Source organism: Penicillium samsonianum, assembly GCF_028829775.1.
Source record: "Penicillium samsonianum strain IBT 33392 chromosome Unknown utg000004l_segment0_segment0, whole genome shotgun sequence".
In the NCBI taxonomy this organism is placed as follows: domain Eukaryota; kingdom Fungi; phylum Ascomycota; class Eurotiomycetes; order Eurotiales; family Aspergillaceae; genus Penicillium; species Penicillium samsonianum.
The window spans coordinates 293,874-317,856 of NW_026643262.1; the positions used below are offsets into that span (position 1 = coordinate 293,874).

The following is a 23,983-nucleotide window of genomic DNA, read 5'->3' on the forward strand; positions in this document are numbered from 1 at the left end:
TACATCACACCGCTAGTTGCAGTTGCAGCTCCTGATGCATCGCTCTGCTATATATTTCCATGAATTCCGACTAAACTCTTCCCAGTCCCAAAATACTACACCTGAGCACACTCCTGTGTCTTTCTACCAACTGCACCTCGAGAAAACATGCACTCTCTCAATTGGAAAACAGACATCGAAAATGACAACCAGGTACCCAAGATCAACTGGACCGCTCTCCAGGAATTTGCCATCAGCTTGAGGAACAGCAAAGACGATAGTTCAACAACCAAAACCTGCCATATTCCCCCAATATACAACATGGGTGGCCTCCATCTAGCCATAATTCTCGAATTCGACGACGGCACGAAATGGGTAGCGCGAATCCAACGACACAAACTCACCAGCGAACTTGAGAAACGACTCCTCCACGAAATCCACACTCTCTCTATCCTCCACGAGCAAACAGACGTCCCCGTCCCAGAAGTCTTCGGCTACGAGACTGACCCAGATCTTATTGGCCGTGCATTCATGATAATGGAGTTCATTCCCGGAAACACAGGAACGGACTTTATGGGGCCGCATAGTTTCCATATACCCTCTCAATTCAAAACCAAATTCTACCACGAAATATCCCGCATACATGCAAGTCTCTCACAAACCCCAGAGCCCCCAGTATCCCACCCATCCCTCTAACAAGCAAACCAGGCAGCGATGTCAACAATCCGGTTCCCGAAAATCGGCATGATCGCCAAGCGCGACGACGGAACATACGAGATCGAAGCGATACCAGGTCTAGGGGGACCATTCAACACAACAACAGAGTATTTCGCAGCATGGGGCGAGCACACCAAGTTTCCGGAAACAGAGGTATGGATGAGAGATCATCTACCGGAAGAATATGCGGACGAGGTCGTGACATCGATTGGTGATTACCCACGACGGATCAAAGAGCAGCGGTTCGATATCACGGTTCGAAATGAGGGTCCTTTCCCGCTTAGACATACCGACTTCCTGCATAGCAATGTCATTGTCGATGCCGAGTTTAATGTACTTTCTGTTATTGACTGGGAACATGCTGGAACGGTTCCCTGGGAGAGGGTTGAATTCCCTATTTTCCTGTCAACGCTTCCTCCTGCCCTGGATTTTCCATGGAAATATGGTGCCGATGGAAAGCCGTTGGATGATGATACCAGGAAGGATTGGGAGGAGCGAGAAAATTATGTGCGCAGCGTTGAAGAGGCTGAGAAGGAAATGGGGTATGACGATAGGCTTTCTTCAATGCTGGGGTCGATGTACTATCAGAATCTGGCCGCTTGTTTTACAAGGTATGAAGAAGGGAAGCTTGGTGTTTATTGTAGAGCGCTGGATGAGTTTACGCCAGATAAATCTGTTGGATAACCTGAGGCACAGATATATTGAAGAAACATTACAGAAATACGAAGCGATGCAAATAATCAAGACATTTATCACATTTCAGACATAGTATGTTCTAGTACTCCTGGAAAATACCTAGAAAAAAAATCACACAAAAGACCAAGGGCCAATAGACAAAGACAGAAGCACAGGCAGCATTCTATCGGGAAAAAGAGAGTACAGAAGAAAGCGCAAAAAGATTACACCAGATCACCAGATCATTAGAAACTCCGGGACCAGTCCCACCAGAGTAAGTGACAGTAAACAGAACGAATGAACGGACACCAAGGATGCAGCCAATGGCAAAGAGTTGTACAAGTGTCAGAACGCCAAATTGGGTCTATACAGCGAATGGAAGAAAGAGTAGCAGCGTGTGTTGAGATTGATGTTGGAAGCGTGAGGATGGTTGAGGGTGAGACTAGATGCCGCCCCAGCGATTGCGGAGACCCTCTGACCATCGCTGGTAGAGGACATCGGAGAGTTGTTTGGTGTGTTCCATACCGGGTGCAGCTTGAGCGGGGACGGATGGGGGTGACTGGGGTTGGGGTTCGGGGACGTAGGATTGGCGACGACGGTGGCTTTTGAGGTGTGGGTTGTTTTGGGCCAGCACAAGGCGTGGCCGCGAGGGAGAATCGGGTTGTGTGGATGGGAGAAGAGTGGAGAGGCGGGAGTCAGCTTGGAGCTTCTCGTTCATGATCCTGACGATGTGGTAGAGGCCTTCGGGGTCAACCATTTCCAGGTCGCTCCAGGCTTCGGCGAGTCTGGAGATTGCTTCACGCTTATCGCCATCACCTGTTGTTGATAGGACTTCCTGGCAGGACATTCCCACTGCCTTGCTATATGCACGTCGTCCGATCTGAGCCTCCTTGCTTGAAGTGTCGGTGGACACAGTCTTCGGGCTTTGATTCTCATCAAATACCGGCTTGGCTGGGTTCAGATCAGCGGGGACTTTGTCCGATACCCGGCGGAACTGTCTGACTGTAGACGGGCTGTTGCCGTAGGTTAAGTCCAGACCAAGGGGTTGTTTGACACCACTTGAGCGACGCTTGGTGTTAGCCCGTTTGACAGAGGGAGATCGGTCGGTAGGAACTCGGCGGACAGTGGAGTTTGCCTGGTGCTTAGGCGGCGGTGGCGGTTGGCTGATGTGCATGTCTTCGAGCATCTGGGCTGGATCGGGCGTGTTTTCGTCCTCCTCGTCGAATGTCATCCAGTCTGTGCCCTTGGGCTTCCACATTGGAGGAGCCTTGACTGTGTCGAAGACCCAATCGTCATCATCGAGATCCTCGGGCCTGGTCATGGTGTGGAGAGACTCGGCATAGTATTTCACGTCTCTCGCCTCACCACGGCCACCATCCCAGTCCTGCTTGCGATGGATCAATTCTTGAAGTGCCTCAGGCTTGCCCGCATTCCGGACAAACTTGTGTCTCAGGAGCTCCTTTGCGCTCGGCCGCAGATCCGGGTCCTTTGTCAGACATTGTGCAATGAAGTCCTTGAATGTGTTGCTGTACTCGTTGCCTTCGAGGCGAGGGGCGGGGTTCTTCGGAATCAGGAACAGCACTTTCATCGGGTGTGTGCTGGCATGCGGGGGTTCTCCGTTGATCATTTCGATTGCTGTGATGCCTAAGGACCAGATGTCTGCCTTGAAGTCGTATCCAGCCTGCTGGATTACCTCCGGTGCCATCCAGAATGGAGTTCCGACGAATGTGTTGCGCTGCGACTTGATGTTGACCAGCTGTGCGGCGACACCAAAGTCTGCCAGCTTCACCTTTCCAGTCTGAGAGAGGAGAACATTGGCGGCTTTGACGTCACGGTGGATTTTGCCTTCGCTGTGCAAATAATCCAAGCCCAGGAGGAGTTCTCTGCAGACGATGGCCACATGGGCTTCGTTAAAACATCCAGGTTTTAGCTGGGACGGTTAGCGATGTACCTCACGATAAAAATAGCAGCAAAAACATACCAAATCCAAACAGGAACCACCTCCGAGGTATTCCATAACAATCCATAATTTGTGCCCCTTGAGGAAACTGGCTTTGTATTGTGTAACGTAGGGGCTAGCGCAGGTAGCCAAAACAGAAATCTCTTGTTGGATTTCTTGAATGTCGTCCTCGCTGGACTCGAGATCGATCTGAAAAGGGGGTCAACAATTGAACGAAAGGGGGGAAATTGAAACTCGAAGATCGAATATCATGAAAGCGTACGTGTTTTATAGCAACGATCTCGCCGTCGGTCTTGTCAATGGCCTTGTAAACGACTCCGAAACTACCACCTGCAAACGGAGAACACGGTTAGCCGACGGAAATGCAAAAAAAAAAAAAAACAGAGCTTTGGTCAACTCACTCCCCAGCTCCTCCATCACCTGGTAATGGCTTGCCATGTCGTCCATTGCGCAATAATTCAGCCCAGCTAGCTACTCCAGTCAGACAGGGAATGTCGACAGGGCTCATCCAAGTAATGAATGAATAGCTTGGGGACTTTTGAGAGGTCAAGACGAGAGTAAAGAGGCCATCGGGGATGACGGGCAAGGGGTGGAGCATAAATCCCCAAACAAGCTCCGTCTCACATGGCAACGGGTGGCCTCAGGCAGCAACTGGGGTATATCTGCAAGGGGTCCACTCAGCTGATCGGATTTACCTTGAATATAGCCAATATAGCCTTGAAAGGATTATCATTTACTTAGTTTACCTGGAGATTGTGCGTTGTACATGCTTGTGCATGCTTGTGCATAATGTGATTATTACTTGCTCTCGGTCAACGGCTTTTGTTATGCTCCAACCCTATACAACATTGCGTCCACGTATGCAACTAGCTCTAAATATATTTGTATGGGTTCATGATCCCATTCTAAGAATAAAAGTTAGCAATTGCTCACACATAGCAGCGACACTCCACTTACTGGGTCATAGAGGTTCTTCAGCTGCTTCATCAGCTTCACCATGGTCTCGTTCTGGCTGTAGCCAATGAACTCCCGCTTAGCAACGCCAAGTCCGTGCTCAGCACTGATACTTCCCTGGCGCTTCTGAATCCACTCATACACCCACGGCTCGATCGCCTTCTCCACTTCCTTGCTGTATTGTCGCACAGCAACGTTCAAGTGCAGGTTGGAGTCGCCCATGTGACCGTAACCAACAACAGCACGAACAGGGAAAGAGTCATCGTCACCGACCAGACCCTTCTCCGTGAGACGGGCCTTGCAGTCCTCCACGAGCAGGTACAGATCCGACAATGGGATAGACACATCGTACTTGTAGGTGCCGCCCAAGTGGCTTAGAGACTCGGTGATACCCTCACGCCAGCGCCACAGGGCCTGGAACTGGGTCTCGTCCTGGGCTAGTACACCGTCGGCGACAATGCCGTCACCCATCACGCTCTCCAAGAACGACTCTAGCTTGGCCATGTCGTGCTCGGAGTTGGAACCGCTGGTCTCCACCAGACAGTAGAAAGGATACTCACCCTCAAGAGGGTGCTTGTTACCCGTAGATTCAATGACCAATTTCTGGCTGCGACCGTCCATCAGCTCGAACGCGGAGAGAATCTCCGAGAGCTGGCCCTTGGCAGCGAGGTAAGCCTGCTGGACCTGCTCGAAGCTCTCAAGACCAAAGTAAGCCACATTAACCGCCTTGGGGCGCGGGGGACACTGAATAGAGACAGCAGTCACGAGGCCAATGGTACCCTCGGAGCCGATGAACAACTGCTTGAGATCGTAGCCAGTGTTGTTTTTTCGTAGAGTCGACAGGGCATCTACGATAGTCCCGTCCGGCAGGACTGCCTCGAGGCCAAGCACACTACCGTGCAGACTGCCGTAGCGGAGGAGACGCAGGCCACCGGCGTTGGTGGAAACATTTCCACCGATATGGCAGGACCCCTTGGCACCCAGGTCCAGAGGGAAGAGGTGCTCCCGCTCGGCGAGATACTGGTCAGCGGCTTCAAGGATAACACCGGCATCAGCGACCAGCACACCGGAGGCAGCATCGAAAGAGCGGATCTGATTCATGCGGGAAGTGTTGATGACGATCTCATCGAAGACCGGCACTGAACCACCGACAAGACCAGTGTTTCCACCCTGGGGCACGACGGCCAATTTGCGCTCGTTGCAGTATTTCAGCACCTTGCTGACCTCCTGTGCATTCTGGGGCTTCAGAACAAGCCGGGTGTGGCCACGGTACTTGCGCATCCAGTCGCTGTTGAAGGGTTCGATATCGTCCGTAGCGTCGGTGGTCACGCCATCGATCACGGCAGATTGGGAGCCCAGAAGCTCCTTGAAGTGTGCAACATCGTCGGCGGAGATCTCGGCGAAGTTGGGGTTGCGCTTGAGGTTGGGGTAGGCGTCGCTAGTGAACTTGATTTGGCGGGAATCGGAGTTGCGAGTGGAGCCGGCGCTGAAGGTGCGCGTAGTCAAGGGTGTGATGGATTGGACGGTGCGAATAGCAAAACGGGAACGAGGCACTCTGGCCCGCCGCAAAGCAGCTGTGATGTTCCTGGCACCAGACATGGCTGAGGAATGACAAGAGGAAACAATTTTTAGAATGTCAAGTGGAGATGCTCCAATGCTCCGATCTGCCTCCGAGAGCGCCCAGGTCCCCGCCGATTTTGATTCGACCTCGGAGATTTTCGGCATTCTATATTCAACGCTTACAGGGTCTTTAAAAGCAGTTTATATTGTTTAGGGTGGTAGTTTAAATCGATATTGTTATGCAAATAAAGTAAATTTAGTAAATACAGTGTAGGGATCAGCATGAGATTTATATATATCCTGTACCTAGTTACACAGCTCAATTCGCCCAAGTGCAGAGCGCTAATCATGATATCATAAGGCATATCTTAACGCCATGCATAAAACACAGAAATATAAAACACAGAAATGAGTGAAATTTATTGAATTGATCCAATTGATATGTGTTAACCTGCCTAGATAGGTGAGTTAACTGTGTCTTAACTGCTATATCCACATCTGGGAGAAGTCAGTTACGTCACAGTGGCCCCGCGTCTTTAGAGGAAAAAAAAGAGCATCCCCCATCTTCCTCAATTAACCCATAACTACATCGAAAATGACATCTACAGTCCTTGTTACTGGAGCCAGTGGCTTTCTTGGCCGTGCTGTTTTCAACACTTTTCAGCACTCGGGTGTGTTGGTTGTTGGCCAGGGATTCTCCCGCCCTGCCCCGCCTACTATCTTGAAGGCCGACCTGGAGAAGGAGGAAGACATTCAGATGCTCTTCGATGAAGTCAAGTATGTATTTCCACTTAGATTTTGAGTATAGACATTAATCAGCTTTGGATTATCCGCAGGCCTCAGATTGTCATCCATTGTAAGCCAATAAGCCGGCTCAACCAACCCCCATCATAGACTGACAACTCACAGGTGCCGCAAACAAGTCCCCAGACCTCTGTGACAAGAACCCAGATCAAGCCCGCAAGGTCAATGTCGACGCTACTCGCACGCTGGCCAAAGAATGCCAAGCTCGCGGCGCCTTCCTCATCTACATCTCGACCGACTACGTCTTCCCTGGCACCGAAGGCGACGCACCTTACGAGACCGATGCCGAGACCAAGCCACCGAACCTTTACGGGCAACTGAAGCGTGATGGCGAGGTGGCCGTACTAGAAGCAACCAGTGAATCAGGCATGGGAATTGTGCTGCGCGTACCGGTGCTGTACGGCAACGCCAAGGAGAATTCGGAGAGCGCGGTCAACACCCTCGTCGACGCAGTCAAGAAGGCCACGGATGAAAACGCCGGTGTGAAGATGGACGACTGGGCCATACGGTACCCAACCAACACCGAGGACGTTGCGCGCGTGTGTAGGGACATTGTCATCAAGTACCTGCGCGAGAAGGAGAAGCGCAAGGACTTCCCTCGTATCCTGCAATTCTCGTCCGAGGACCGTATGACCAAGTATGAGATCTGTCAGAAGTTGGCTCAGGTGATGGGTGTTGCCATTCCCGGAATGATCCCCAATAAGCAGGGCAATGATCCTAATGCGGGTGTCGTACGGCCGTATGATACACATCTCTCTACCAAGGCACTGACTGAGCTTGGGATTGATGTGCGGACAGTGGATTTCATCGCGTGGTGGTAAGTTCTCTTCATGGGGTGTACCTGGTATCCCTGTATACCTTGCTTGTAGGTCTATGCTAATAACTCACAGGCGCCGGGAATTGGGTGCTTATAGGAAATAGGCTCGATTTAAACCCATTCACGTTGTATGAATGATTCAAATATAGAAGGATAAAAGCCCAATTGAAAATCAGAAAGGAGATTTAAGCCCATCAAGGAGATCAGCTAGCCAGAGTCAGTAATAACCTTGGAACTCTCACCAACCCCTTGGAACTTGTATATTCTGTGTATGGAACAGCACCGGAACATCATCTGAACCATTTCCACGAGGCTAGCTTCATGATACCCCCATTTGTGAAGAATAGCAAGTGCACTTGGAGTGAGACACTCAGATCTGATCGCCCTGTGGACCCGTGGACATCGTCCAATAATAGTCTCACGTTTTGAACAATCTAATGGTGTTAATAAAGCCAATAGTACGGAGTACTCCGTACCTGTCGATCATATATCGCATACTCCATTAGGTCAGTATATTATACCCCGTACTCCGTAGGGCGTCAGTCGCGTGAAACCGCATGCGGCGCGTCGGCAGATGCGGAAATGTTTAGCCGCGAAACCTGAGCACTGGGGCATCGGGGTATCAAGGCACCTGGGCACCTGGGCAGTTGTTTTTCTTTTCTCACACTCGATGATCTTTTGCCAAGTACTTCGGTGAGTTCAATCCATATATGATCTATCCCAATGGCCTATCCAACCCAGCAAACCCCATGCACCCCCCAGCCTAGGCCGGCCCAATTGACGATCGGTGCGGGTCGCTTTTTGCCCCCAACGAGGCGCGAATGGTCGATTGAGAACAGGCCGGTTTGATCGTGAGGAGGGATTTTGTTTAGTCCCAATCCCACAGTGACCTTTTCCCACATTTGTTTCAATTGTGTTTTCTACCTTCTCTACACTATTAGGACCCTGAATTGGAGAGTCGCACCACCGATCTTCGATCTGAAGGAAATTACGGGAAATTGCCGTTTGGTGTCAAGGCGACGCTAACCTCATCTTGGCAATAGAACTTGAGACAGATTACGAAACTCTTGCGCCTAGGCCCTCTGGGGGCGAACCTCAAGTGAGGAAACTCCAGCATGAGTGAGAACAGTGTGACAGCCACAGCGCAGTCCGTCCCTCAGAAGTTCTCTCGATACCGTAGCATGCGAGGTGTGACAACCGGCGACGTCGAAATGGCCGCACCACCTGCGCCTGCGAATACCGTCGGCGAGCAGAATCCCTCGATCGCGAGGAGCAGGTCTCGATATCGTCGCAATCGACCACCGTCAAATGGAAATATCGTACCTCCTACTCCGGCGATCCCGGGCCACGCGCGGACTCAGCGGGAGGAGCAGCGGAGTGAACTACGAGAAAGAGAACGGGCCACGACCAGTCGCCCTTTGGCGACGCAAAATGAAGAGGAATCGCGCATACATGAGGTGCACCGACAAGGTGCGATGGAACAATTGACTGGAGGGGATAACTCAGCGCAACACGTTCGGCGGCCTCAGCTGTCCGCCCCGCAAAAACAGGTCGCGCAACAACCCCGATCGCAACCTGCCCTGGCGCATCCCCCGCGCAGTGCCCATTCGGCAAACGATGGGAATCGCAAGTCTTTCTTTCAGAAGGTCAAACTTTCAAGATCCAAGGACCACGTCAAGAAAAATGAGCCCCTCCCGAAATATATTGGCGTGGGCGGAACCGGAGTGGTTCCAGGAGTTGATGCTCCTGTCAGCGCTGTCAACGCCGGAGAGCGCCATGCGCTTGTCAAATATGGAGATGCTACTGCGGATCTCACTGTCACCCCGTCAACTCAAGTCCGGGATATACTGCTAGATGCTACTAAGCACTTATCTCGGGACATTGATGCGGATAAATTCATTCTTATGGAGTCTTTCTCTCAAGTTGGTCTAGAGCGTCCCCTCCGCCGCTACGAGCATGTCCGGGAAGTCATGAATTCTTGGTCACACGATGGGGATAACCAGTTCATTGTTATTCCCCCTTCCAGCGTGGAAGCCCTAACTCAGCTCGATGCTGGGCATGCCCCCAGCGGGCAACCATCCCCAGTGACTGTCCATATTTACCATTCTCAGCGTCGTCGCAAGTGGGATAAGCGATATGTCACCTTGCGTGCTGATGGACAAGTGACAATCGCAAAAAAAGAGGATGCCAAAGAGCAGACCAATATCTGCCATATATCCGACTATGACATCTACTTTCCCAGCGCTCGAGCTCTAAACAAGGATATCAAACCGCCTAAGAAGCTATGCTTCGCAATTAAGAGCCAACAGAAATCTTCCATGTTTCTGTCCACCGAAAACTTTTTGCACTTTTTCTCGACCAGCGACAAGTCTATTGCAGATACATGGTACCGGGCAGTACAAAAGTGGAGAAGCTGGTATCTTGTCAATAAGAAAGGAGCAGGCCAGAAACCAGAGACCGAAACACTCGTGAAGCGCGCTGGCACGCAGAAATCGACTCGTCAGCCGAGAAGTGTGCACAACGAAACCCCACTGCTTCAACGGGAGACTTCGACCGAATCCCCGAAGCGTGAAAGCTCTGATCAACGGAGGCCGACAAGCTCTAAAGACGTGTTTGCCCGGAAGAAGACCCTTCGTGGACACGTGCCCCCTCCATCTTCATATCCCCAGACCCTGACGCTCGACACCGATCTGGAAGGACCTTTCACCGACAACCAGGCATTGAGCTCGGGCATTTCGCCCGAAGAAGTAGAAAATTCTACTTTTGCACCATCCGGACTCCTAGGCCGAACTTACACTCAGCGACAAACTGCTATGCGGGAACGGGATGATCGCGATAAGAGAGCTAAGCAGGAAGCCTTTTCAGGCAATGGCCTTTTGAGCGGAGGATCCATACACACCCCCGGCCACGACTCAAATCCCAACAGCCGGACCAACACAATGACTCGTGCTCCTGATTCATCCGCTTTCACTCGAACCCCATCTCTCAACCAGAAGCCTCTGGTCGATCTCACCCCAGTCTATGCGGAGCCACCGCAGCATAGCCGCAAGGGCAAGGGTCGCGGCGTCAAAGTCCAACCAGGCATGCAACTGATCGACGGTGCCACTGGTCCAGATCAGACCCCGGGAGGAATCGCCATCCCACCCGCGACTTCGTGGCGACGGCCGGCCGCAGACACCACCCCTCAGCGGCGAAACACCACCCGCAGCGTGCGCCATCATTCTAACAAATATGCGGGCCCAATTTCTGCTGAAGGAAGCCCGGCACTCCCCGATACGCAGTTCACCGCCAACAGCCTGCTGGCACATTCAGCCAGCACGGCTAGTCATCGAAATCCGCGCAGCGGACATGGCGTCGCAACGGGTGACCGCACTGCCACACGGCCGTTGTTGGATATGTCTCCGGAGAACCCCTTTGCAGATGGAAGTCTGCTCCGGCAGCTATAGTTTTGTTTCATTTACTTTGTTTTTCTTTTCTTTCTTATGTTTATTCCTACGATGTCATGATTGTTATTTCACGGGATTTTGTTTTGGTATACCTAGGGTTTATTTACTTGGGCCACTGGCTCCCCACACTGCGACACTGCGAGGTTGAGTCCAATCTCGTTAGTGTTGATGCATTCCGCGTCTTTTGATCTGGAGATGAATTCTTGGGAGTTGATTGTGCTTGACGGACGATTTATCTTTGTTAGAGATACCCATTCTATGTTCGTTTAGCAAAGAAGTAAAACTGAATATCTATCTCTCACATCTATTTTGACATTATTTCTCAACTCATTTCTCACTGCGATCCAAGGCTCTTCTAATATCTCTTTGATTTTCCACCGAAGGCTTCGAGAAGTGGCCATCACACCATCTAAGTTGCTGTGACATCGCCGCGCCGAGAACTATCCATCCTATTGACCCGCTTCATCCAACGCATAAAAGGATATTTAGACTGATCAACTCCCTCGAACGCCATTCTGACTTTACTCATTACCACAAAATTTTCCACAAAGATGAATCAAGGATATACTAGCCAACCGCGCGAGGCGCATAAATCTCCAGGCAGTCCGACCTGCAACAAGGGGAGAATACGTGCCTTGATCCAGACTAATGATGGAGAGAGACACTATTTTACCGGCACTGTGAGCACTGATCTACGCCTCATAGTCAACAATGCCCACGTGGACTACTTTGATCTCGCCGAGGATAAGCCATATTGCCAAGAGTTCAAGGCATTGATTGGCCCAATTAACGCTAACCTGTGGTGGAAAGGAGGCGCTATACACCTCTCTGGGAAATTACTGCACCGCATCGATGATACAATCGAAGTTTCTGGAGAAGGATGGTGGTGGGGCGATATTGACAACAGGGAATATGAGGAGAATGGCGAGGAGCGATACAGTGATGAGAGCGACGACCCGAGAGCATGAGCTTCAAGGTGAGTTTTATTCGAGAGACTGTTAGGTTCCTGCTAAAAAGAAAAAGCCCAGCAGATGTCTACGAACACATTTGGGAGCGAGGATATGCCCACGGTACCTAACGGGATGAGTATGAATGCCCGGTGGGGAGTTGCAAGTGGACTTGGCTTATTTTGACGGTGCAAGTGGCTAAGATTTAGTCTAATCAGGGATGACATGCATTACTGACTCAATTATCTGGCTCATATTAACTGCTATTTTCACTGGGGCATTCGAGTTGATATCCTATCCGGCGTGGATCACAGATGTGTCTGATACTCAGCCAAGCCTGCCTCATCGTGAGTCTGGCTCCAGAACTCGACTATCTCTGAATTTGCCCTGATCTACTATGCAATAACGCTCCACTACTCAGATTTGAAATTACAAACATCATGAAAGAAAAAGGTGTCCTCATTTGTCTGCTCGTACGCCACTATGGATAACCAACGCCATAGCTTGAGCAAAGTCTGCATCGACTTCCCCAGAGTACATACATCCCAACACCAAACACCCAGAGCACAAGCCCACCAAACAACAAAAAAGGGAGACACGCTCCCACAAGAAACTTTCCTCTTTGCTTCAGATCAATCCAAGAATCATATCAACTAGCAAATAGCAAAATAAGAACAAAAAAGAACCCCTAGCCTTCACCATCTCTTCAAGCTCAAGAAACACGATATACCTTGAAACTCTTAAACTCCCAATAAGCATCAACGAAGCTGCCAGGACTGCTAGCAACAAAGCCCGAACAAGTCGCCGGACAATGATACAAAGTATCATAATACTGCTTCTGACCAGCAAGCTCACCACAGAGATCAATATTGACAATGATACTCAGATTCTTGAAATGCGCCGCAATGTCACAATCCGTACTCGGGAAATCTGCCAGCGCAATGCCCCAGCTACTCGGATCAGGATTCCCCGCGGTGATATCAGCAGGGATATTTCCACTCGGGAAGAACCAAGCTCGAATACCCGCGTCCCGAAGTTCAAGAGCATAAACACCTCCACCGCGGTTATTCATTGCCTCGCCGTAACTATTCTCATCGCCGATGACACCACAGCCAGAATTTCCGTTCGTGGCATTATCACAATGCTCAAAGATAGCCCGACCGGTCTGTTTGCGCTTGACATCCATATTGCACCCCTTGGTAGTATGAATGCTGATTTCATTCCCATGGCTTCCAACATTTGTAGTTTCAAGAACATCGATCTCGCCATTCATCGGCCAGTTATAGCCATCGGTTAACCACAGAGCAGGCCAGGTCGCGCAGCCGAAGGGAGTATGAATGATATCGAAGACGAAGAGACCCGAGTCATATGTATTTCTCGACTCGATGCGGACGGAGTTCCGCCCAGAACGGGCGTTTGGGGTTGATGCATCGACGCGCAGGATGGCCGATGTTTCGGATGCATAAGTGAGGTTTAGGTTTCTGGCTGTTGAGTGGTTGACGTAGACGACGAAGCCCTTTGTTGGGTCTTCGTCTGTGAAATAGGTGAATTGTTCGAAGAAGTTTGGGCCCGAGTACTCGTCTGCGAGGGTGTAGTTCAGGGGTGTGTAGTTTGGGTAGCGGTTTTGGATTATTTCGACGGGGACCAGGATTGCAGCCAATATGGTTACTATGGCTGTTGCGCTGGCGATGAGTTTCGTGCGCAGGGACCAGCCCCGTGGGTTATACCAGGGTGTTTGGGCTGGGGCGTCTCTGTCTCCTTCTGGTTGGCCGGAGGTTGCGATTGGGGATTTGGTTTCGAGAGTGGGTATGGCCCCGCTGTAACGATCTAGATATGGTAGTTGTCGGTTGTCCATGGTGAAAGTTGATATATTTGAGATAAAGGATTCTGTGTAGTTGGATTTCGAGATGAGTTGTGTTCTATGGTCTACGTAGATTACAACCTTGTGATGTTAAAAAAAAGCTATCGAGTTTGTCGTCATGGATACATATATGAAGTACCTAGGTATATAATTTGTCCTATAATGGAAAAGCGCAGATCCTTTCCCGCTTGCGGATCCACGGATCACCTCGCTATAAATATCCTAGTCTATTTCGTCGTTTTATATCTACTAGTAGTACCTGCAAGGTTCAAGTATATATCATCAATCCCTGCTTTTCCCCGGTTGGACGGAATTGCAATTTTCATTTAAATCACGATTATCAAAATTGGTCAAAAGGCCAAGTTTTGACCCCACAATCTACCAAACCGGTGGCAGGATAAAGGTCCATATCTCCATAATTATGTGTAACCTTGGAATGCAAATGAAATCGAACCTCCAGGGCACGTATGTAGAACACCAAGCCTCTAATAGCTATGAACAAAAAAAGGATTCCGCCCATTTTCTACCGATTGGATCGGATAGTCGAGGAACGATGTATCAGAGTGTCTCCATTCGGAGCAGGCTGGGGCTGCCAGTCATAGGCATCCATACCCGAAGACAGACCAGCATCGTTTCTCGCCTGAGATAAGGTACGCGATTGCGCTTGGGCGAAAGACCCACCACCACTGAGATTGGATGCGCGGCGGCGCATGCGGCGCTCTCCCTCTTCGGCCTCATGTCGATTGAGGGCGTCGGAGGGGAGAAGGACGGCGCGGTCAAGTGCGTAAGGCAGGCCACGGTGGCGACCTCGGACTTGCATGGCAATAATCACCAACTTGGAGACTACATTGAATTGCCCCGAGAAGGAGGTGTCGACATTTGTGTATCCAAACGACAGACCCACAGTACCGTATGCCGAGACAACTTCAAACAAAACAGTGAACAGCTGGAAGGCGGGGTCGTTCACGTTCTGCAATTTTGTTCCTTCCGCAATGGCAATGATAAACAGACCCAAAAAGACATACCACAAATCGAAACTCAGCTGGCGTCGCAAGTGAGCTCCGATGTAGGTGGGGGCATTTGAATCTTCGTGATCCTCGTCTGTGACATCGTAAATTCCCAAACTCTTCTCTTCGTAGACGTTGGTTCGACGCATAGAGATAGCGATGGGAAAGACTGAAATATACATCATGATCAAATAGGAAACTTGTATGGCTGGGTGAAGTTCTGAAAGGCTGATGATTCCAAAACCGGCTGTTCGAGTCGCGGCAGCTTGGAAGAAGCCGTCCAGAACTCGGATCCCGGGTGGTAGTGCAGTGACGGCAGAATCGTTGAGCTACAGAACTCATGGTCAGTGGAAATCGCGTAGAAGGAGAGATATCCAAAACTCACATCCAGGATGACAAAGAAGATCACATCGATGCCGTTCAATGCGATGAGAATCGCAAACAGCCACCAAGTGGCATTACGCGGAAACAATAGAGTGAAGCATCGACGGGGATGATCCAGAAGAAACTTCAACTCTTCCCATAGCGCAGTGCCCTGGCGGGTGAATTTTGAAAGAACCCAGATCATCAAACGAAGCATGCATGGGAAGGCAGTATTTCCAATGATAATTAAAAACGCTAGCATCAGCAAAGGGAAAACTGCCCTTTGGAAGGAGTACATCGAGTCAGGTGTCAAGGTGAACCCCAAATCGTTAAAGGCGGACGCAGCGGTAAAGATTCCCCACCACGGCCGCCCAACTCCATCTGCCCGGACAACATCGCCCCATTTGTCCGCTGTCATGATCCACCCGACCATGCTAAGCATACCGATGAGATGAAAACCGACGTAGTAGGTGATAAGAACAACGGCCAAGGTCTTCAGCGCACGGTATTCGATACCGCCCAATTCATCACGCTGCTCCTCAGTCAAATCGACGAAATTGGAGTTACGAGCCACTGTCGCATTCCAACTGAGATATGGCTGAGTGGAAAGGTCACGCTCTTGTGTCAGAGATCGGAACACTCCCCTGAAGGTGTTCCGTGTGTTAGTAGGGGCAAGAGTGGTAGTCTCATTCCCATCTTTGGTATCCCGGAAAGTGGGGCGAGTTTCCAGACGAGGGAACGTATTACCGCGTGGACGGGTTCGTGGGATATCTGGCTCGTTGATGGTGATGTGTGGTCCTTCAAGTGGACCAAGCTGATCGAGCTCCTCGGGGTGTGCAACGGGGCTCTGTTGGTCGTCTTGGTCGTCGTAGTCACTGGAGTGCTGAGCCTGCTCGCCCTCCTGGTTCACATCTTCTTCCAAGGCCTCAGGCGCGCCACCGCGGTCATACTCCCGGGGACTGGGAATGCGTAGAGCTCCTTTATCCCTCCGCTGCTTTTCTAAGAAGGCGATGTGGTGTTCGGGTTTCAGATGGGTTGGCACTTTCAAGCTGCCGAGGCCAAAACGAGGTTCGTTAGCCGGGTCTGTTCCCTCGGAGCTGGAGTCGGCACTGCTCTCCCGAGCTTCTGGTGTGTTGATGCCCGAATTGATATTCTTGCTCGCCGGATCCGTCAATCGACCGTCCCGGGCATCCCCTGAATCATCCCGTATCACCACAATGGGTCGACCGCTGACTCCACCCTCCGCACGGTTGATATTAATATTCCCGCTGTCCCCATCATCGGTCACGGTTTCCATGCGGGATCGGGTCCGTCGCATCGCACGGGCGTCACGGACAACATGTTGGAAGCGCTTCTCGAACCAGTATAACCGAATAAACACCAGGGCGCTGTGTATGAAGATCGGCGTGCACAGACATGTGATCAGGTATAGGACGATTTGTTGATACAGCCAGAGTTCATTCAGATTGACGGTGTTCAACCCGCTCTGGGTGGCGGCGCCGGCGGATTGGAAGAGGGCATCGATGTAGGTGATGTTGCCACCGGGGTAAACGATGATGGAGCCGATGATAGCCCATGATATGATGTAGGTGTAGTGTATAAAGATAAAATTGAGGTGCAGCTCGTTTAGAAACGGGACCTTTTCCTTGTAGGATGTCGCCCAGCGAAGAAAGGCCGAGAACATGTTGAACGGACTGCGGCCAGACCGTTGCCAAGCGGAGACCACTGGCACTGGCCGTGGAGGGGAGGATGTCGAGATGGGATGCTCTCGAAAGGAGGGGAATTTTTCAATCCTATCGAATTATTAGCTTTTACATTTCGACTTTGTTTTTTTTTTTCTTTTCGGCGTACATGTGGTTCCGTCGATCGCTACCGAGCGGAGAGTTTTGACTCGTGCAGGAAGAGACCACGGGGAACGCCGCTCTTAGCCGCGTGGCATTGAGCCACAATTGTGCGTAAAGATGATCGAGGGCATAACGGAGGGAAGTGAAGAAGAGGAGGAATGGAAAAATGTGGAAAATAGTTGAACCTGGAAAAAGAATTAATAAAAAATCCTGTTAATAGCTGCGATAGGAAAATCACGCATGCGGGAAGATTACATTACGGTATGGTATTGTCAGCTGCCACAGAAAACGTGGTCTGCCGATCCCTTTTGTCCCGTTTCGTCGAGTTTTGTGGCGAAGCAAAGTGTATTTCTTCCAAGGTTTTAGGCTTTGGTGATGTAAATACGCTTGGAAGTATGATATTGAGGTAATAATGTAATAATATGAAGCAATAGAAGAAAATACATATAGAAAAACAACAAAACAATAAATAGCTTTAGTGGATTCCCAACTCCATTCTCGATAAGCTTTTACGGAGTACATACTCGGAAGGATTTTGAATCGGGTTTCACTACTCGGCCTTGCATGTACTCCGTATGATATAAGCACATCCCTGAGTTGCAGATGCATGTGATGAACTACTTTATCTTGGCATCTTATACATCCCAAAATCCTGAAACTCGCCCATCACCTTAAGATTAATATATTGTAGCTGCCTAATATTGAAGGGATGTTCTAGATCGGCCCACTTTTCATTCCGGCTATGTCGTGGCCCGTTCCTAGCAGAATTACCCCTATGCTGTTAGGGCTGCCGAAATATCACTATTTACCCCTTTCTAATTGGTCCGTTGTGACCTTGTGCATTCTCCATCTACGATAGGACGCCCTATACTTGGCAGTGGAAGGGTATTGCGTCTTCTCCAATTATTTATCGACGTGTCTCACGCCTTCTTACTTGCATTCTTACCGAAACCTGCTGATGGGAGATCCAAGAAATCCAAGAGATCCCAAGAAATGCGAGGGGGCCCATATATGCCCTTGAAATGAGAGAAAATAAGCGGCACGGGCGGCCCGACATTCTTTATTTGAAGGGATGATCTTTTCTAGATACTGAAGCATGCCCCGTGTATGTCTTAGCCATTCCGAACTCCATAGTGGAAGATAGTGTTACACAGTTAGCTGCCAAGATAGCATAACAATCTTCTTTCGCAGAAATCGGGACTCCTAACCTCCTAGGGCCAGCATTCTTGCCAGCATTCTTGCCAGGATTTTCTAGAATTCTTCGAAAATCTAAGCGAAAGACAGTATGGAGTACGAAGTACGAAATATTTACTTGACAGATCAGAAACGCAGATAAGCAGCATGCAAGATCTGGTCGGAATTAAAATTGGACTTCGACGTTGGTTTACCTCGGGACTGCCGTTGTTTGTCTCATCTCAGCTTCACTACAGGGGTATGACAAACTTAGTTGGTTCTGCGAATTTTCGACTTTTGGAAGATGTTTACTTTCTAAGGTGTCTGGCAGTTACAGCCCTGGAGTATCTCTCGTGTAGATTTACCTACAGACACTCCACTCTCTTTATATATACCTTCTTTACTCACCGAGAACAAAAGAATATCTAAAAAAAGGACATATAAAAAGACAACTGAAAAGATATATTTTCAGATATTTGACAAGAACATTCAAAAAGACATCAGAGTATTATCAGGATTATCGTGCATCGCCGATTATATCATCTTAAGCCAAATACATCAGATTAGTATAGTCATACGTCGTCAAGGACAGAGGCCGCATACGCGGCCGACTACTCTTGTAGAATTCATTTAGCAACGGGGATCGTAGAGACTACTGTTGCAGTGTTCATATTAACAATTCTAGAGGGGGACTTGAGGCCTCGAAAGCTCGACTAATTCCACCCATCCGTGAGAGCTCCTCCCGGAAGGAATGCCTGTACAGCACCATTCTTTTTATGATATAGTCGCAGATACAAGCAAATAGAAGGACATTCCACTCTAGCCCTTAGTTCAATCCACCATATACTGCGACTTGCTTTGCGGTACCATAGATAGAGCAATAATAGCGCTGAAGGGTCCCTTTCCCGGAGCAAGTCCTCGAAAGGGCCATGGATACTCCGCATGAAGAGTTGAGTCTGACCTATTGTGACCTCACTATCCTGGAGCTCCAGGATCTGGGATACCGCATGGGCAGCATGGAAATACGGATTAGTTTCCGCCGTAGATGAGTCTTTGAGGTTACACACGGCAGCCAACGCCCTTGGTATACCATCTATGCCTCTCTCTGGCAGTGGTGAATGCATATGAGCATAGGTCGCCGCCATGACGCGGAAAAGGCTGTCCGGTCGCAACGGGTTAACCATGTGCCACAATGACATTTTACCCTTGCTCATACGCACCCAGTCCAAGTCGGAGGAGCCGGAGGACTTTAGAGGCCACGCTTGCTCCGGTATGCATGCATCGGGGGACGAAAAGATTAAAATAACCAGAGCAGCCGCAGTACCCCAGATTGGATCCTTATCTTTTGCTTCAATTGGTTCCCTTAGCCGCTTGTTCAAGAGAAATGTGCTTTGACACCAGTGATAGCACTCTTCTACAGTGCGACGACAGCCCAAGGAGCCGTTTAGATGGCGGTCATATGTAAGCGCCACAGCTAGAGAGGCATGCATTAAGAAAGGGTACTTTAAACCATATGTTAGCTGAGCTCAGGTTCAAGATGGATAATAATCCGGCTTTCATTCTGTCTGATCGGACATGATTGATATAATAAACTTACGGCGAAGGCAAGTTTCAGGAGCTTGCGATTAACTTGTATCATATTAGGGTCGTCTGGAGTAATGAGACTTCGTCCAAGATACCGGGTTATAAAATCCTGACACTTTGCGTTCAGTTGGTAAGATGTCGATGCGTCAGATGTCCAGACAGCATTTGTGAGAGGGGGCTGAAGCTCTGCTTTTCCTTGAGCCACCAATGGCCGCCCTGTCCCAGCGGCGACGGGCTGGAGGTCGGGGACGTTAGACATGAAGTTGCAAAATACCCCGAATGAACTACAACTCTTGCACTGTGGTTTGCCTTCGTCGCACTAGTAGGCCAACGAAATTCAGTCAGCCAAGCATCGGATTATTGAAAGCCTAGGGCCAGCCACCTTGAGTTTTCGAAGCTTGCAATTTCGGCAGCCAAATCTTGACCTCCGCAGAGTCTTACGCTCCCGAACCTCTCTTGGACAAGTCGAAGCCATGCCTGATCAGCTTTCAAGGTTGGCTGTGAGGGATCTCACCTAGCTCGATGGGGGATTCAATGCAGGTGGAGGCCGTCGTGTTCCCCCAACGACATTAAGTAGGCACCCCATAAGCTAACCCTCTTTCGGATACTCCACCTTTCACGCTAGCTGTCTCTCGGATGCAGACGTCTCTGATTGGCTGCGAGTTCTACCCTGAAGCCGTCCATCTATAATCGAGGCAAGGTCGCACTGCAAGAGTAATGAACTTGGAACCAGCTCAATGTATAAGAAGAAGGGTATTCCTCGATATCCGAAGAATGAAACTTGAATATCAGACTCGGTCCACATAAAATTCCACAACTCCAAGGCCTGTCTTACACAAGAAGTCCAGAATGGTCACCCACCTCGCCGCCGTCTCCCTCGCGAAAGGTGAGCCCTTCAAGCTCCAAACCCGCCCCACGCCGAAACCAGGCCCAGGCGAGCTCCTCGTCGAGGTCAAATCCGTAGCGCTCAACCCGGCAGACTGCCACATGCGCGATCAAGGCCTCTTCATACCCACCTACCCCACGGTCATCGGGTTCGACATCTCGGGGCTAGTCCTCGAGGTCGGCGAAAATGTCCCCGTTGGTGATACCGACGAAGGCCCGGGCCCCTTTTTCCGACCAGGGATCACTCGCGTCGCCGCCTACGCCGCCTCCGTCTGGAAGTCCTGCAACCCTGACTACGGCGCCTTTCAGGAGCGGTGCCTTATCCCCTGGCAGCACGCCGTGCCTCTTCCAGATGAGGGTATTTCATGGAATCAAGCGGCAACCTTGCCCGTCGCCGTTGAGGTACCCCTTAACGCGTGGGATATTATGGGGATTCCACGGATGGGGGAAGCCACTGCGTCTTCTTCCGTCTCCGCTGTCCCAGTCGGCGCCGATACCAGCGGAGGAACTCAAAATAAGAAACAAAAGAGAGACGTCCTATTGATCTGGGGCGCTTCCTCTAGCGTGGGCACGATGGGCGTGCAAAGCGCCCGGGTACTGCGGGAAAATCGCGACTCTTCTTTCGCTGCCGTTTATGCCACGGCCGGGGCGGCGAATCATAAGTACGTCGGCTCCCTGGGCGCAGATCGCGTCTTCGATTACAACGAGCCGCAGGTTGTAGATGCAATTGTTTCGGCGGCCAGAGAGGACGGCCTAGTCATTCGGCACTGCTTTCTTGCCACGGGGAAGCTGGCGCCGTGTCAGGCTGTGCTTAAGGCTTTCTTGGGGGATGATCAAGGGGGAGAGAAGCAGAAGGCGAAGATCGGGTCGGCGCCGGTTATTCCCCCAGATGCGGAGGAGGTGAACGGAGTGGAAACCATCTTTGTGCTGCCGTCGATGGACGAAAGGGACGCAGGGGAGAGGTTGGCTCAGTTCCGATATTGGTTGGGGACGTGGCTCAGGGAAAACCTTGCGAATGGGGCCATCAGGCCGAGTCCGGAGCCGAGAGTCGTGGGAAAGGGCTTAGAAGCTATTAATGCTGGGTTAGATCTGCTATTCCGCGGGGTGAGTTGTTCGAAGTTGGTTGTTGAGATTGCGGAGTGATATTTTCTGGGAGGCTGACACTATGTACTTGTAAAGGATTGGCACAAATGTTTAGAACCGTATAAAGTCCCCAGTTCCATCTTTAGTCAGACGGATCCGAATGGAACTACGTGAAGGACAAAGGCCACTTCTATTCTTGTACTGGATATGTTGATTTCTTGGATAGACAATTTGATCGGCGTGGGGTTGGGGTAGCATTCTTGAGATCATTGACCCCAATTTCTCCAACTTCATGTTGGGGTAACCGGTGGAGGACCATTTATAGTAATTAATTCCCACAGTTTCTTTCTTCTCTTCATTGTAATCGTTTTTTGTACCTGTAGAATTGACATATCATGGCCGCTACGCATCGCATTGCCGTAATTCAATGGCAGATCAAGGTGAGTGCATCGAGTTGCGCTTCGAACCATTGAAGACGTGCAGACCCCTTGCGATCAGATTTGCTTACAGTATCCCAGGAGCTTGACATTGGGTATAATCATACAACAGCATGCGACTACATCAGTGAGGCCGCTGCCCAAGGCGCCGAGCTAGCTGTTCTTCCAGAGTAAGAAACGTGTTTCTGTCCAACGACACTCGATAGCTCCCAAAACAAATGAACACTAGCTGATTCAAAACAACAAGATATCATCTAAGCGGCATGGTCCCCACAGACCCCCGTTGGGCAGTCCAAGCCGGCGAATCCGCTCAGTACCTAGCAAATTACCAAAGCCTGGCCAAGGAACTGCAAATCTGCATCGTACCGGGTACAATCATCGAAAAGCATACAGGATCCGATGGATCAACCCTGTTCTACAACACAGCCTACTTCATCTCAAACGATGGCACTGTGCTCGGCTCCTACCGCAAAAAGAACATCTGGCACCCAGAACGACCCCACCTCACTTCCTCAGGCCCAGAGCCCCATGTGGCAATCGACACTCCGATCGGTCGCGTGGGGATGCTGATCTGCTGGGATCTGGCATTCCCCGAGGCATTCCGGGAACTAGTCGTCGACGGGGCGCAGATTGTGATTGCGCCTACATACTGTATGTTGAATTTCTCCTGCCTGTACTTGTATGTGGTATCTGATCTAACTGCCATTTCTACCAGGGACTCCCCACGACGCCTCCCCGGAAGCCCGCGCGTATAATCCAGATTCTGAAGCCCTGTTCCTCGAGTCGACTATTACATCCCGCTGCTTTGAGAACACCTGTGGTGTTGTTTTCGCCAACGCTGCTGGGCCGTCGGAGGATTTCTTGGGTCTGTCGCAGATTACACTTCCTCTTGTAGGGCCGATTGCTAAGATGGGGACCGAGGACGGATTCATTGTTGCCGATTTGGATATGGGGGTCATTGAGGCTGCGGAGAGGAATTACAAGGTGCGACAGGACCTGAAGAAGGAGGATTGGCACTATGTTTACCGGCATACCGGGAGTAAGTAGATATAGGTCAATTCTACTGATTATTTCTTGCTTTTTGCGACCATTGTCACCATGCGATTTTAGGCGCCCTGGTTCCCCTGATGGAATTTTTGTTTTGCAATTTCGCCGTGTCTGCTATCCTCGCCCTGTCGGCTAGAAGATGAAAGGGAACAGGGAAACTAGAATAAAGCAGCGCGTCAAAAACTCGACCAGAAAAGGTGCCTTCACAATGTCAACACCAAAGATTCCAGGTAGATGATGCTGGTGAGACCTCGGGAGGCTAGCCGCATGACGGGCGGATACGCTATTCCGAACACAGTCTAGCGTGGAAAGCTTATCTCCAACCCTATGGCAGCTTTATAGATCCCAGAATAAATTTGCCTAGGTACTTGACACATAGTATGTCGCTTATTTCGGGGTTCATATAGGTTCCTTTTAGCTTAATATTCTGGTATTTGGCCTGTAGGCAAGAGGGTGTCTCCTGGACATTCATTGGTGGCATCTGCACTTTGGAGATCCCAGGAGTCTCGATGGTTTTGATTGAGTCCCCGGCGAGAAGACCAACATGAGCCTGGGGTATTTGGATATAGCTACATAACAGCACCAATAGCCGATAATAGTGACAGCTCCAATTCTGAGACAGAGATCAGCTTTGGTTTATCTCGAATGCTAGTTTACAAGCTACAGTTCTTTATGCCTTCTACAAGGATGCCCACTAGATGACGCCTTCGCATGTACCTGTCCAGGTCCGCGTAAATCCCATGTGCTCTTAAAAAGCATGCAGAGACACCCGGAGAGGGGGGTATTACCTGATGTGACAATGAACAATAGAATAGGGAGGGTCCCATTGTCTCCCATTGT

At 50.3% G+C, this 23,983-nt stretch overlaps 10 protein-coding genes across 10 annotated transcripts; 6 read left to right on the forward strand and 4 right to left on the reverse strand.

Annotated features, from left to right (window-relative positions):
* Nucleotides 1-147: 147 nt before the first annotated feature.
* N7471_007010 (phosphotransferase family protein) lies at nt 148-1,380 on the forward strand (the record flags this gene model as incomplete). The annotated part of the gene is made up of 2 exons (XM_057279729.1): nt 148-654; nt 688-1,380. 2 exons carry the CDS (start codon nt 148-150, stop codon nt 1,378-1,380), a joined length of 1,200 nt encoding a protein of 399 aa, XP_057133989.1.
* A 433-nt stretch (nt 1,381-1,813) lies between these two features.
* Nucleotides 1,814-3,778, reverse strand: N7471_007011 (STE20 family serine/threonine-protein kinase; the record flags this gene model as incomplete). Its single annotated transcript, XM_057279730.1, has 4 exons — nt 1,814-3,301; nt 3,353-3,520; nt 3,594-3,661; nt 3,733-3,778. 4 exons carry the CDS (start codon nt 3,776-3,778, stop codon nt 1,814-1,816), a joined length of 1,770 nt encoding a protein of 589 aa, XP_057133990.1.
* A 425-nt stretch (nt 3,779-4,203) lies between these two features.
* N7471_007012 (FAD-binding oxidoreductase) lies at nt 4,204-5,884 on the reverse strand (the record flags this gene model as incomplete). Its single annotated transcript, XM_057279731.1, has 2 exons — nt 4,204-4,236; nt 4,289-5,884. The coding sequence occupies 2 exons, from the start codon at nt 5,882-5,884 to the stop codon at nt 4,204-4,206; spliced, it is 1,629 nt and encodes a 542-aa protein (XP_057133991.1).
* A 556-nt stretch (nt 5,885-6,440) lies between these two features.
* On the forward strand, nt 6,441-7,570 carry N7471_007013 (dTDP-4-dehydrorhamnose reductase family protein; the record flags this gene model as incomplete). Its single annotated transcript, XM_057279732.1, has 4 exons — nt 6,441-6,622; nt 6,682-6,701; nt 6,755-7,466; nt 7,540-7,570. 4 exons carry the CDS (start codon nt 6,441-6,443, stop codon nt 7,568-7,570), a joined length of 945 nt encoding a protein of 314 aa, XP_057133992.1.
* A 1,011-nt stretch (nt 7,571-8,581) lies between these two features.
* Nucleotides 8,582-10,912, forward strand: N7471_007014 (uncharacterized protein; the record flags this gene model as incomplete). Its single annotated transcript, XM_057279733.1, has 1 exon — nt 8,582-10,912. The coding sequence occupies one exon, from the start codon at nt 8,582-8,584 to the stop codon at nt 10,910-10,912; it is 2,331 nt and encodes a 776-aa protein (XP_057133993.1).
* Nucleotides 10,913-11,463: 551 nt separating this feature from the next.
* On the forward strand, nt 11,464-11,880 carry N7471_007015 (uncharacterized protein; the record flags this gene model as incomplete). The annotated part of the gene is made up of 1 exon (XM_057279734.1): nt 11,464-11,880. The coding sequence occupies one exon, from the start codon at nt 11,464-11,466 to the stop codon at nt 11,878-11,880; it is 417 nt and encodes a 138-aa protein (XP_057133994.1).
* A 691-nt stretch (nt 11,881-12,571) lies between these two features.
* N7471_007016 (glycoside hydrolase family 16 protein) lies at nt 12,572-13,714 on the reverse strand (the record flags this gene model as incomplete). Its single annotated transcript, XM_057279735.1, has 1 exon — nt 12,572-13,714. One exon carries the CDS (start codon nt 13,712-13,714, stop codon nt 12,572-12,574), a length of 1,143 nt encoding a protein of 380 aa, XP_057133995.1.
* A 286-nt stretch (nt 13,715-14,000) lies between these two features.
* On the reverse strand, nt 14,001-20,166 carry N7471_007017 (uncharacterized protein; the record flags this gene model as incomplete). Its single annotated transcript, XM_057279736.1, has 5 exons — nt 14,001-15,056; nt 15,113-16,883; nt 18,903-19,609; nt 19,705-20,010; nt 20,074-20,166. 5 exons carry the CDS (start codon nt 20,164-20,166, stop codon nt 14,244-14,246), a joined length of 3,690 nt encoding a protein of 1,229 aa, XP_057133996.1. The 3' UTR covers nt 14,001-14,243.
* Nucleotides 20,167-20,540: 374 nt separating this feature from the next.
* On the forward strand, nt 20,541-21,719 carry N7471_007018 (zinc-binding alcohol dehydrogenase family protein; the record flags this gene model as incomplete). Its single annotated transcript, XM_057279737.1, has 1 exon — nt 20,541-21,719. The coding sequence occupies one exon, from the start codon at nt 20,541-20,543 to the stop codon at nt 21,717-21,719; it is 1,179 nt and encodes a 392-aa protein (XP_057133997.1).
* Nucleotides 21,720-22,029: 310 nt separating this feature from the next.
* N7471_007019 (carbon-nitrogen hydrolase family protein) lies at nt 22,030-23,143 on the forward strand (the record flags this gene model as incomplete). Its single annotated transcript, XM_057279738.1, has 4 exons — nt 22,030-22,099; nt 22,178-22,266; nt 22,344-22,747; nt 22,812-23,143. Exons 1-4 carry the CDS (start codon nt 22,055-22,057, stop codon nt 23,141-23,143), a joined length of 870 nt encoding a protein of 289 aa, XP_057133998.1. The 5' UTR covers nt 22,030-22,054.
* Between the last annotated feature and the right edge of the window lie 840 nt (nt 23,144-23,983).